Source organism: Octopus sinensis, linkage group LG25, assembly GCF_006345805.1.
Source record: "Octopus sinensis linkage group LG25, ASM634580v1, whole genome shotgun sequence".
In the NCBI taxonomy this organism is placed as follows: Eukaryota; Metazoa; Mollusca; class Cephalopoda; order Octopoda; family Octopodidae; genus Octopus; species Octopus sinensis.
In genome coordinates this window covers 8,717,900-8,732,899 of record NC_043021.1, presented here as the reverse complement: position 1 = coordinate 8,732,899, position 15,000 = coordinate 8,717,900, and the positions used below count along the sequence as shown (strand labels likewise).

The window sequence follows — 15,000 nt, the reverse complement described above, 5'->3', positions numbered from 1 at the left end:
TTAACCTGATTAACTGTGAATGACTTAACCCATTTTGAAAAGTAGTCCTTCCCTAACCATACCTTCTTTTCAGGTAAAATATACATTTAGGTAACAATGCAACCTTTTAAAAATCCAATGCGACCTTTTAAAAATATATGAAAACATGGTTGTTGACGCTCACACCTCTCTAAGGGGGGATATACAGAGATGATGGTGAATGGTACTATAAAAACGTAGTTAGTTAAAATCTTTTGATCAATACAATAGATAATTGTAGAATTGTAGTGGATATATATATTTACAAACACCAAGAGCTCTCTTAATTCAAAAATCGTGTTGCTTTGTTCGCGATCGGCTTGAAGTCCCTTAAGAAGAACTTAAGTAAAAGAAAAGAAAATCATATAACGTACTCTACGGAGTAGGTGTGTGTCTTGTCCAATATACTGAAAACTACGGGGTATATATATATATTATATATATAGATATATATATATATATATATATATATATATATATATATATAAGCAACAATAAATCTCTGAGCTAGATGTAAACAGTAGCAGCACGGAATCCTGAAGTATATTTCCCACCTAAATGTGGCGGAGCCACAGGGGAAGATGCTACTGTTGTTTATAGCCCCAGGAAGACATCTCCAGCTGGCTAACGACATACTGTCTGTGTCCGTGTCCGATTAGTATTTGCGAAGAGAAATCATCGTTCCCATCTCTAGCCTTACGTGATACAGACGGACCCAGATTTCTGGGTAGTAACCCGTCATCAGCGAGTGACAATCACCAGCAAAATACTATATACTTCTTTTTCCAGTGACAAGCTGACGCTGATCTCGATATATGCATATATGTATATACAGGCATGTATGTGATCCGGTTCTTGACTGAAGATTAGAGTCTTCGAATGACCCGTCCGTTTTTTGTATCGTCTATTTCAATGTTTTGCGTTCTTGTCCCATTTTGTATATATATATATATATATATATATATATACTTTATTTAAAGCAGCAGAAAATTCAACAAAATCTGTTACTCTGAGTTTCTCGTAGCCGTTCATCAGACAGTTGATGAACGGCAACGAGAAACTCAGAGTAACAGATTTTGTTGAATTTTCTGCTGCTTTAAATAAAGCATATTACTCTACCACTAGTATTTGAGTACTCTTTTTTTCCACCTTGTTTCACATTTATGTGTTTACTCCGGTATATATATATGTATATATATATATATATATATATATATATATATTATATATATATATATATACATACATATATATATACGTAAACACACACACACACACACACACACACACACATATATATATATATTTGCGTGTATACTTATATGCATGATATATTCGTTGGTGGAGTAATAAGTATTCTATTTTATCTTAGATCTCGTTTCTATTCCTGCAGAAAACTGCAGAGTAACAAGCAATTGGATCAACCTAAATGAACTATGTGTGTACGAGAGAGAGAGAGAGAGAGAGAGAGAGAGAGAGAAGAAAGAGAGAGAGAAAGAAAGAGAGCGGGAGGGAGGGAGAGAAAGTAGGCTGGAGTGAGAGAATTAGAAAACCATAAAACGCATATATTCTGCAATGTGTGGGTGTAGCTACCTATTCTACCATTTTTCTTCCCCCTTTCCTTTCCTACTATCACAGCCATCCATCCATCCATCCACCCATCTGTCTGTTTGTCTGTCTGTCTGTCTGTCTGTCCATCTATCTATCTATCTATCTATCTATCTATCTATCTATCTATCTATCTATCTATTTAGCTATACATACATATGTATATGAATACACACACATATGCATATATACTGAGACAATTTAGCTTTTAAGCTATTTAAAAGTACTCGAGTAAAATGGTTTTCATTAAGTTAGTAGGAATTTGATAGGTGTAGTGGCGTTGTCGATGGAGAACTTCGCTTCCCAGCAAAATCGCCGCCTTTTCAATTCGGTATTTATTATAAACGAGTGATGTTTGCGTGGCTGCGACACATATATCACAACCTAGTTAAGATGGCGCCCATTTTCTTCACCAACATTAAGACATGAAATATAAAGGAGAAAACTATTTCTTCTCTTTGTCAACTTCCCGCTGTTGAAAATTGAGTTTTTTCTAATTGCTTGCTCTGGACTGCATTTTTTTTCTCTCGCAGAAATCTGTTGGTTTTATCAAAGTAAATATAAAATCTAAAACCATACCAAGATTAATAACATTATTAGAACGAGCAAATCAGGGGAATCTATTTTTGTCATTCGGTCAAACAGAAATAGCAATTCTGTCTTCCTCAAACCTCGTCCTCTTGTCTGAAAAGTACGGTATGTTGCATTATGTGATCCTGCATTCGTTGGATTGTATATTGGAAAAAAGGGAGGACAATGACAAATAGAATGCTTTCGTCAGAGGTCTGTCCGATCAGGCATTAACTAGGGTTAAACAATACCAGCGTTGATATAAGATACGGCATAAAAGAGGGCGAGCTGGCAGAAACGTTAGCACGCTGGGCGAAATGCGTAGCCGTATTTCGTCTGCCGTTATAATAAGTACCAGCTGAGTACTGGGGATAATTTAATCAACTTATCCCTCCCCCGAAAATTCTGACTTTGTGTGAAAATTTGAAATTATTATTATTATTATTATTATTATTATTATTATTATTATTATTATTATTAATATTATCATTATTGTCATTATTATTATTATTAATTATTATTATTATTATTATTATTATTATTATTATTATTATTATCATTATTGTCATTATTATTATTATTATTATTATTATTATTATTATTATTATATTATTATTATTAATCAGGCCTTCTAGCTTCTATTACTCTGTGAGTCTGAATGTTAAAGTCTCACATCTTGTATTTCTTACTTACTAGTACTTTATAAGTTCATGTTCATACCACTTATTAGTATGTTCAAATACAATTATTATTATTATTATTATTATTATTATTATTATGATTATTATTATTGGACTAAAGCTGGCTTTGGTGATGCTCTGATCAGTTTGGATCAATCCATTTGTTAAGGTCGACCATTTCTACTTGGAAACTGTCCATAAAACGACTGCTTCCGGACCCGCTTTCAGGGGCTGATCGCTGCAATGCACAAAGATTGGTGCTTTGGTGTTCAAAGTAAACGGCTACCTATCGAAACCGATTCGCATCGCACGCTTAGTTCGTCTGAGCTGCCTGCTGTCGCCCCTTCTGTACGTGCTGGACCTTGAGTCACTGTTGCAGAAGTGGGAACAGTTGAGGGGCATCCCTTTCGCACAGGGATACAAGAGGGCAGTGTTGGCGTACACGGGCGACGTCACAGTCATGGTGTCTGGGGGATGGAGACAGTCGGTACCATTCTAAAGGAATAAGAGTTTGTTGCAGGTGCCAGAATCTACGTCGGCAAGTCGGTAGGCTTGTAGCTGGACACGTGGAGAGGCAAGTCGATGTCGTGAGCAAGCGTCGTTGTCAACTGAGCTGATGGACCATTTGAACTGCTTGGAGTCTGGTTTGGTGGCGAACTCCAGGTCGATAAGAACTGGGCCGAATTGACGAACATGGTGACCAGTCTTACCCAGAAATGGGCACAGAGAAAGCTGTCCCTAAAAGATCGGGCAGAAGTGGCGAATGCCTACATCACCCTCATCGTTATTTATGGCTGCCGTGCCCTGCTTCGATTATCTCTTGATCAGCTTGTAACATCACTTATTTATTTTCAGGTGGAAGAGACATGTTCCAGTTGTGAGGCGGTCAGTCTGTTACCAGTACCCACTGCATGGTGACTTCTGATGCGCAGACACGCGTTCAGGTTACGGCACCTGCAACAATTCCTAGACGGTGAATGTGTACGAACCCCGTTCACCCAGGACTACAGCTCGTGTCTTTGATGGAGCTGCTGTCTTGCGTGAAGGGAGACCGAGACTGGATGCCTAGTACCTCAAGTGTCGTCAGGCGCTGACAGATTTGTACCAGTCGGACAATGGGATCAGTGGACGTTCCATCTCGCAATATATAGAGGATAAAAATAAATGAATGCGCTCTTTGAAAGCCTAGCCAGGCTCATGGGCTCGGCTCCCGGTTTCAATGTCGTATGTGTTCCCCAGCTGGACGGGACGCCAGTCCATCGCAGCGTTACTCATTTTGCCAGCTGAGTGGACTGGGGTAACGTGAAATGAAGTGTTTTGCTCAAGAACACAACGCATCGCCCGGTCCAGGAATCGAAACTACAATCTTACGATGATGATGCTGACACCCTAGCCACTAAGCCACGCGCCTCCACATATAGAGGATTAGTGAAAAGAAAATATGACGACGTTCTTAGGGAGAATCTGGGCGTCGACGAAAACAAACTGGCTAGACTGTTCTGCAGGACTTTCCGGTTGGGGACAACCAGGGCTAATTTCCAGGCGTCTTTGGCCTGGCAGTGGTACCGAGGCGCACTACAGGTTCAAGATAAACTCTACAGACATGGACGTGCTGTCAGATTGGTTTGTCCGAAGTGCGCACAGAACAACGTTCAATATCCGCACATAACTGACTTGTAGAGTTGACAATGTGTGGAACGAATCCGTCTATCAGCTGATATTTGCTCTGCTGCCTTCTTTTAATAGGGCAAGTAAGGCAGTTTTCCTTTCGCTGGTGGCGATTGCGTAAAAGGTTGTCTGGTGGACGAGGTTGCAAGGAATGAGGACAGAGGCATTCCACTCTGGTAGAAAAGTGAGTGTAGAGAGGAAACGGTGTTCTCGAGTGAATTTATTTAAAAAGTGGATGGCACTGCTCTAAGTGTAGATCTGTGATTTGGAGAATAAGAATTGGAGAGAGTACTTGCTTTGGTATTCAGGGAGATCTTGGATGGTGGAATTCCTCGTTTAACCCTAGAAGTCCTCCTATATCACGAGACCATATCACTATCGTCCTTTTTTCCCCCTTTTTTCTCCTTTTACTGTTGTATACAACACACAGCAACTTTTGTTTTATTACTTGCATATTTTCGTGTTTTTCTATCATTTAATTATATGTAAACACTGCCACACTTTATGTTTGTTTTTGTGTTGTCCCCATCATCTTTAACTCTGGTGACAAATAAAAGAAATTATTATTATTATTATTGATCAAGAAATCCATCTATTGCAAACAACCAGATGTTGCTCAAGATTGACACAGCGCCAAAGAAAATGGTCTGGTAAGCCTCTTCTAAAAGGCTTCCAGTTTGGGGGACTATAAACGACTTTCAAAATTCCTTGGCATGGCAATACTGTAGGAGGCAGTACCTGCTCGAGACAAGGTATACAGGCATAGAAGCGCCAACAGTCAAACCTGTTCAGATGCGTCCGGTGGAACGAAACGTTATCGTTCAATGTCCATGCATTGGGGAATTCTGGGTTTGTGTTTTGTGTCGAACAGTTGCTGTCTTGTGCAGGACAAATCCAGCTGTTCATCGAGTCTTTGCAAACAAGGAACCTTTTTTCTCTGCTGGATGACTGTGGCAAAAGAGTTTTTTTTTTATTGTGTTGGATTCATCAGAAAGCTTTGACGACAGACATTTTCCTACTGTGTCAAGCTCTAACCAACTACTCCGAGTAGCACTTTGAGGAGAGAAATGAGGATAAAAGAGAGAATCAATGGATTCTCTTGTGTTTATAGAGAGAAGGCTTCGAAGGACAAGGCTGCTGAATCTTAACGGACCTCTCTTGGGTATGCTTTTTCTAAGTATAAAGAAACTGAGAGAGGTCACCTTTGATGCCGTTCAGTCGACAGAGTAATGTGGGGGAAGGGACCCTTTTCGTTTGAAGTTAACCTTGTGTTACGTTGTGTTACGTTGTTGAGGAATATTTTTCTCGCTGAAATTTTTGTTTATATTTTTATATGTCTTTATTGTTGTTGATTTCTTTTTTGATCGATGTAACCCCGCTTTTTGTGTGTTGTATTTCTGCCACTTATATTGCCCACAATATAAACCCTTGAAGCCAAATAAAAGAAATCCTTCTCCTCTCCCTTATTATTATTATTATTATTATTATTATTATTATTATTATCATCATCATTCAGTAGTTTTATTTTTATAACGTGCTTTCACTTCACTACCGAGCGCAGCTCTATGTGCCTTGGGTATGTGCTGTGATTTGTTGTGATGCTCTGATGGTTACTGTATTACTGTATTATTATTATCATTATTATTATTATTATTATTATCATTAGCAGTGGTAGTAGTAGTAGTAGTAGTAGTAGTAGTAGTAGTAGTAGTAGTAGTAGTAGTAGCATTATTATTATTATTATTATTATTATTATTGGCGAGCTGGCAGAAACGTTAGCACGCCGGGCGAAATGCGTAGCGGTATTTCGTCTGTCGTTACGTTCCGAGTTCAAATTCCACCGAGGTCGACTTTGCCTTTCATCCTCTCGGGGTCGATAAATTAAGTACCAGTTACGCCCTGGGGTCGATATAATCGACTTAATCCTTTTGTCTGTCCTTGTTTGTCCCCTCTGTGTTTAGCCCCTTGTGGGTAGTAAAGAAATAAATTATAATTATTATTATCATTAGTAGTAGTAGTAGTAGTAGTAGTAGTAGTAGAAATCCTCTCTACATAATTAAATGAATGAAATATTTTTCATAAAAGATGAAAAAAACAAAAAAAAAATTAACTCGTAATATCGATTGTAATATTTAATAATAATAATAATAATAATATTTAAAAAAAATAAATAAATCTGATCGTATCAGTTACATTGGGTTTTTTTTACGACAATCAAAACCGACTCAAGCCAATTCTATTAAAAAAATACCCAGCCCAGTGATAACTCACAAATAGTCCTTTGTTGTTGTTCACCGTTTCTTTTTTATTTTTATTTTTATTTTTATTTTTATTTTTATTTTTACAGTTGCAGATCGAAAACGCTAAAGTCTCTTCACAGTCGGCCTGTTTTGATCCTGGTCTGCGCTTTAGTTGTTGTGGAATGTATTTGTGTCCTGGCCGAATTGATGGTCGATTTACAGGCAATACGTTGTAAGTAGATTAACGTGTCTTCTATCGTTTTGGGGTTTTTTTGTTTTTTTTTTGTTTTTTTTTGTTTTTTTTAAAATCTATTACTTATGTATCTACGATTTATTAAAACATCTTTTTCTTCCTTTCTTTCCTTCTTTCCTTCCTTTCTTTCTTTCTTCCCTCCTTTCTTTCTTCCTTTCTTTCTTCCTTCCTTTCTTTCTTCCTGTCTTCTTTTCTTTTTTCCTTCCTTTCTTTCTTTCTTTCTTTCTCTTTCTTCCTTCTTTCTTCCTTCCTTTCTTCCTTTCTTTCTTTCTTCTTTTCTTTCTTTCTTTCTTCCTTTCTTCCTCCCTTCCTTTCTTCCTTTCTCCCTTCCTTCCTTTCTTTCTTCCTTTCTGTCTTTCTTCCTTCCTTCATTCCTTCCTTTCTTCCTTCCTTCATTCATTCCTTCTTTCCTTCCTTCTTTCTTTCTTTCTTTTTTTCTTTCTCTCTCTCTCTCTCTCTCTCTCTTTCTCTCTCTATCACGTCACAAAGTGTGTGTTCTTCAAGAAAGACATGTTCAAGATTGGTAATCTATTAAAAAAAACAGAACCTTCATAGAACAGAAACTTCATAGCTTGAATTATTAGTAAGTTCTGGAATACTGCATTATTTTTATTAAAGGATAACGTGTCCATTCCACTGCACTTCAGAGATACAATGGAATTGGATCAGCGAATGGATTGCAGAGGTATGATGAAGAAACTCTCTTTTACTCTTTTACTTGTTTCAGTCATTTGACTGCGGCCATGCTGGAGCACCGCCTTTAATCGAGCAAATCGACCCCGGGACTTATTCTTTGTAAGCCCAGTACTTATTCTATCGGTCTCTTTTGCCGAACCGCTAAGTGACGGGGACGTAAGCATACCAGCATCGGTTGTCAAGCAATACACACACACACACACACACCACACACATTATATATATATATATATATATATATATATTATATATATATATATATATATATATATACATATATGCGACAGGCTTCTTTCAGTTTCCGTCTACCAAATCCACTCACAAGGCATTGGTCGGCCCGGGGCTATAGCAGAAGACACTTGCCCAAGATGCCACGCAGTGGGACTGAACCCGGAACCATGTGGTTGGTTAGCAAGCTACTTACCACACAGCCACTCCTGCGCCTATGTCACTTCATAGTACATGGTAACCTGCCCATGTCTTTGTGTCGATTACAACTTAAACATTACACGCATTCCTATTATAGAATCACTTTTCACTTGGACAAGTCATTATAACATTCGTATTATATAATACTGAGTCGATCGTAAGCTTGCTCAGATCTCCCTCACTGCTTCCATTTTTGTCGTTTTCCTTAAAGAAAACTGACATTTCAAAAGTTTGAGGGGCACCTAGAAAGTTAGATGTAATCTCCAGGGATACAGGCATCAAGCAAAAGGACCTCCATAATGCCATGATGGACCGTGAAGTCTGGCGTAGCATGGTAAATTCCATTGTCTCGACCACGGTCGAACAATGATGATGATGAGAAAGTTAGAAGGCCGTGGATACTACCCATCCTTCGTGACTAAGCCATAATGTAGTTTATTGAAGCTGTTGTCTGTCATATAAAATAATGTCAGTCTTTCGCTAAAAGCTGATTGTTTCATCTGTAAACTCAGGCTATGAAGAAATTTTTTATCATCATTTTCTAAAAGAGTTGGTTTTTCATATTTGCACCGTAACATTTCATTTAAGTTGCTTTCGGCATCTTGGCCATCTTATTATATACTTTGTGGTGGAAATATCGTTCAAAAACAAAAGCGAGTCATTGTAGGCATCAGTATGAGGGAGAAAGAGAGAGAGAGAGAGAGACAGAGAGAGACAGAGAGAGATAGGGAGAGAAAGAGGTGAGAGGATGAGAGACAGAGATGGGCATAAAGAGATTGGTTTTCTAATTTGATTCACGCAGTCATTCTTCATCGCAGACAGCGAACCATGATAGGACATCGCACTGTTCTACTTAAGTATCATAGCCTATCCTGCTAGTAGAAATAAATTACAAGAATAAAAATAGCAGAAACACATCATAATGTCTAACTTTGAGATGGAGTATCACGTGATCATCCTGCGAGAAAACAACATCAATGTCTCTCAAATAGCATCCTATTGTGTTTAGAAAACAAAGAGCGCATTTGATAATGAACGCCTGAAAGGGAGGTAAGAGACAGAGGTTTCGCCGACAGCAAATAAAATATATTTTCAGTTAAATAAGCACTACGTAAATAGGAGGTGCTTATGTTTACATGGTAAATATTAGTGTAATATCTATTTTGCCTATATCAAGTAGTAATTAGTATTTTCCATACGTAAAACTACATATATAAAAATTCTTCCATGCAAATTAAAACTTGATTTATACAAATATAGATTCAGGTGGTCTCGCAAGTAAGTTCTACATGTCTTGCATACCTAAATTATATCTGAATTAGTAACCAGTAACTGTACGCAATATCTCTGAAACTTATTATTATTAATCTCTAATCCACCTAAGGATTGTGGCTAAAAAATATACACTAACCTAATTTAAGGTCTAGCAATCTTCATTTGAAATCTAAACCTAGGGTCAATATAGGGTCAACACGGTAGCGGTTTTTATGGTTGTATCAGGTTTCCAAATCTTCCATTCACATTCCTTACACTCTAAACCTATAGTCATCTACCAAATACAATGCTAGAAAAACCTAGATATTCTTAGCACGCTTCAGACTACGTGATGGCTGAGCCTTGAATAAAGTTGTAAAGACTAATAACCAGACGAATGTAAATGAATGAAAATGTAATTGCTTGATGTCCATGTAGCAGAAACATGCGTCGGACATGTCTAAATCAAATATGGTGTATAATGTAGATGTATTAATCTCCGTAGTCCTTATAATTGTGGAGGATTCAGTTGTGCGATTGCTTGCTCCTTAAACCTTTAGTAAGGGGTAACTGGTGGAACATTTCACAAATAAGTATACCCTTGTAATTCTCAGGCTAAATCGGCGTCACATAGTGTGTGTGTGTGTGTGTGTGTGTGTGTGTGTGTGTGTGTGTGTGTGTGTGTGATAGATACAAGGTTATATCCTTTGAATTACAGATACAATCCGTCCGACGGTCTTCTGTGCAGTTACTTTCGACCGAGGCCGTAGAAAATTATATATGCCCAAGATGTTATATTGTTACTATCCTCATCTCAGAGGCTTAGCTACTGTACTTCGTTCACTGGGATGTAGTGTATGTGTGTTCAAGATCAATCAAACACTTTCTTTTTTTAATGAAAATAACGACGTATCGCAGCATATGTTAAAAAATGACCGAGTTGTGCTGTAGCAGAATGATATAATATATTTTGTCTTCGTGGTTGCTCCATAGTTAAGCTACTTCAAAGCGTTTGTTGTGTGCATTATTCTTCCAACAATTGAAATAATTTCAATAATAGTTCTTGACTTGTTAATTCAGTATACTGTATCAAGGTATTTTTCCACCAAATATATATCTATATCCCATTGAGTAGACGAAGAAAAGCAACATTTTAACTATTAACAAATTGATCTTTAACTCTATAGGGGACATAATGAACAACATTTTAAAAGGGTTATATTACTTGTAAGCAGATCTTTGCCAGCAGGACAAAAAACAAAAATCAATTACTAATGTGGTACCCCACTAATGACCGATAAAAAGTAATTGGTGACGAGATATTATAAGCAAAGATTACTCTAACCTTAATAGCTTCGGCAATTCTCGGTTCTATCAAATGGTTTATTGTCTCACTAAACGAGAAACAGCTTGTCATTAACTTTATTTGCAAAAAAAGATCATCGTTTATGGAACAGTTTTGTCTCTGTGAGAACTATTTGCTCAACACCGTTTAGAGACGTTAAAAGCGAGATTTATGTTCTTGAAATTAAGACATGACTTCGCTTACCTTGCGCAAGAACTATTGATTCCTGGAGAATATCTATAGCAAATCATTCTAAGAGTTTACTCAGCTGAAGGGAAAGAATTTATTAATTCCATTAGTTTCGATGGTAATGAGTAATAAATATGATAATGGATTTAGGAATACTCTTCAACATCACAATTCAACAATGAGAGGATATAGCAAACCCTGTTTGATGTTGCGTGGTTCATTTATGTAGCATTCGTTTGTTAGAGTTGGAACTTTGGTTAGTTATTCAAGATAAAAATTCTTCCAATCATTTATAGCATAAAACATGACCAGATTTCAGAAATTTATGTATACATCAATTTACGTATGTGCATATACATATGATGTATATATATATATATATATATATATATATATATATATATATATATATATATATATATATATATATATATATATATATACATACATATATGTATGATGGATCGCTAGCCACTAAACATTTTTTCTATTTTCTCTCCATGCTTCTTTCTGTGTTCCTTTCTGTCGAAGAGCGTAGGTTCGAAACGTAAAAGACTTTCGCATTTCCCGAGCGTTAAACTAAAACATCTGTTTGTTGTTTACACACCCGTCTTCGTCTTTTGTAAATTATCACTATACACACACACACACACACACACAGACACACACACGGATGGCTGAAACAAGTAAAAGAGTAAAAGATATATATATATATATATATATATATATATATATGGTGAAGTGTAAAGACCCCGACACCTTCGGTCATCGATGGCCATGGGATTGCACCTACAAAGTTCTCCTCCGAGGCACAAGTCTGGGCAAGGTTGTCTTTGAGGAAGGCCAGCAATTTTTGTGGAAGTCCATGCATACCAATCTCCCATCTTCATGCCACCGATGTTATCCAAGGGAAAGGCAAGGACCAATACAGCTTGGCACTAGTGACGTCGCAGCTCATTTCTACAGCTGAGTGAACGGGAGCAACGTGAAATGAAGTATCTTGCTTAAGAACACAATACAGAGCCTGGTCGGGAGTTGAATTCACTACATCATGATTGTAAGCCCGACGCTCTAACTACTGAGCAATGCACGTTCACCCTATATATAGGGTTGTGTGGCAAAAAGCTTGCTTCCCAATAACATGGTTCCGAGTTCAGTCCCACTGCATGGCACCTTGGGCAAGTGTCTTCTACTATAGCCTCGGGCCGACCACGGCCTTGTGAGTGTATTTGGTAGACGGAAACTGAAAGAAGCTCATCATATATATATATATATATGTGTGTGTGTGTGTGTGTGTGTGTGTGTGTGTGTGTGTGTGTGTCTGTGTTTGTCCCCCCAGCATCGCTTGACGACCGATGCTTGGTTGTTTAGGTCCCTGTAACTTAGTGGTTCGGCAAAAGAGACCGATAGAATAAGTACTAGGCTTTCATGGAATAAGTCCTGGTGTCGATTAGCTCGACTAAAGGCGTTGCTCCAGCATGGCAGCAGTCAAATGACTGAAACAAGTAAAAGAGAAAAGAAAAGAGATATACATACATAGTAATCCCTTTCTAATGGAACTCTCCTATCTGCAAACCGAAAGCGAGTAGTGCTCAACTACATTCCACGAGTTCATCCTATTGTCATGGAATATCTACGTATACTCCATGCACGAGGATAGTGAACAGCTTATAGTTTGCTGACGGAAAACAGGTACAGGATATGTAGGCCTGTATGTATGTATGTATGTATGTATGTATGTATGTATGTATGTATGTATGTATGTGTGTAGAGGCGCAATGGCCCAGTGGTTAGGGCAGCGGACTCGCGGTCATAGGATCACGGTTTCGATTCCCAGACCGGGCGTTGTGAGTGTTTATTGAGCGAAAACACCTAAAAGCTCCACGAGGCTCCGGCAGGGGATGGTGGTGATCCCTGCTGTACTCTTTCACCACAACTTTCTCTCACTCTTACTTCCTGTTTCTGTTGTACCTGTATTTCAAGGGGCCGGCCTTGTCACTCACTGTGTCACGCTGAATATCCCCGAGAACTACGTTAAGGGTGCACGTGTCTGTGGAGTGCTCAGCCACATACACGTTAATTTCACGAGCAGGCTGTTCCGTTGATTCGGATCAACCGGAACCCTCATCGTCGTAACCGACGGAGTGCTTCCATCCATGTATGTATGCATATATGTATGTTACTATATCTTATATCTTATATGTAAAGAATAATATGTTATATGTATGTATATTATTGTAATTATCAGTTTAGTAAATAAATAAATAAGTTAACATAATTTGGATATTTTCGGTTTGAACGGCAGTTTTTTCTAACGGTGTCATATGAAATTGTCCCCCATAATTATGACCCTAGTATCGATCTATTGCATTTCAATCTGCTTTAGGGTTAGGGTTAGTTAGGGCTGGTTAGGGTGGGTTAGGGGTGGGGTAGGGTATCTTCAGAAATAAACCCAGTCTGTTTCTTAAACGAGGGACATATTCATACAGTACAGAATGTTTTTTTTACCTCAATAGACGTCATTGATTGGTTGAACTTGCAGAAATTGAAGAAAAAAACCAACAAATATCTTACAAACCATAGAATTTTCTCAATAAAGCCAAGAGAAAATAATGTTTTATAAACACATTCTACCAGTATACGAAGTTTAAATGTGTTTAGTTACGAGGAAATTATTTTAAAAAACTGCCGGTCAAAGCGAAAAGATCCCATAATTTTATGTCTAAAAGTTGATGAAACACATATTTGTTCTCCATTTTCATATTTGCTATATATGTATATATATATGTATATATATATATATATATATGCACACACACACACACACCAACATTATGTATATATGTGTGTGTATGTATGTATGTATGTATGTATAATGAGAGTGAGATAGACGAGCAAACAGACAAACAGACAGACAGATAGATAGAAAGATATTAATGTTTGTTTTTATGTTTACTTATAATAAAAAAAAAATCAATTTTGCATCATTAACCTGATGGGTTACCCCGTGCTTTTGTAGAGTATAAATCCATTATTCTTATATAAGAATGTTGTTGACAGCAACTTCGAAGTGTCGGCCACTTCTTGTAAAGGAATAATAAGTAGATAGATAGATAAATAAATTGATTGATTGATCGATCGATCGAGATCGATTCGATTGATTGATAGAGAATGCAGTCACTCACAAAAATTAGTATAAACTAAATGTAAAGTGATGTTTTAAATAAATTTTTAAAAATACAACATTCCCCCATCTCTCTCTCTCCCCCTCACTCAATTCCTCCCCCCCTCTCTCTCTCTCTCTCTCTCTCATATTCTTCGTAGTATAATACTACCCTTCAAGGATTCCTTAAAAATTTCTAAGCCTATCTGTCAATGATCACAAAAGTCCATTGTGTTTTCCTGGCACCCCAATCTATCGATCAGTGCTCATTGTTAACATATATAAATTGTGTTATATCTACATTTAACACGATCTTCAAGTCAATAAACCTTTTCAACAAATATATACACGAGATTTCCGACATTTAATTTGAGAAAGGGGCAGAACACAAAAGCGCAACCGGATATATGTGTATACCTATGCACTTGTGTATGTATATATATGAATGTATATATTTAAATTTGTATGTATCTCCACGTGTGTATGCAGGTATATATATCTGTGTGTGTGCGTATACAATTTTCTGGTATATTTTACACGCATATATATATATTAGATATATCTATATGTTGCAATATCTTTGTTTTTCTCTGAGCCTATTTATAGCCATCAATTTATCTCCTACACACACTGTTCCTCCTTCTCTCACTCTCTCTCTCTCCTTCTTCACCACCCCCGCTCTGTATTTCTCTGTTTTCTTTCTCTCTTTCTCACGGTATATGTGTGCATAGATGTGTACACACACACACACACACACACACACACACACACATACATACATGCACCTATATATGTGTCTGTGTACACGCGCGTTGATGTGCCTTTATATAGATACACGCATATATACACATGTGAGTGTATGTGTGTATATATATATTATATATATA

General features: G+C 37.4%; 1 protein-coding gene across 1 annotated transcript in view; it reads left to right on the top strand.

The window, feature by feature from the left end:
- Positions 1 to 6,889: 6,889 nt before the first annotated feature.
- The window catches only part of LOC115224495, a 164,295-nt gene continuing 156,184 nt past the window's right edge, over positions 6,890 to 15,000 (top strand). The window contains exon 1 of the mRNA XM_029795405.2: positions 6,890 to 7,016. Coding sequence (XP_029651265.2) covers positions 6,992 to 7,016 — 25 coding nt within the window. The 5' untranslated portion in view covers positions 6,890 to 6,991. The remainder of the gene's footprint in view (positions 7,017 to 15,000) is intronic.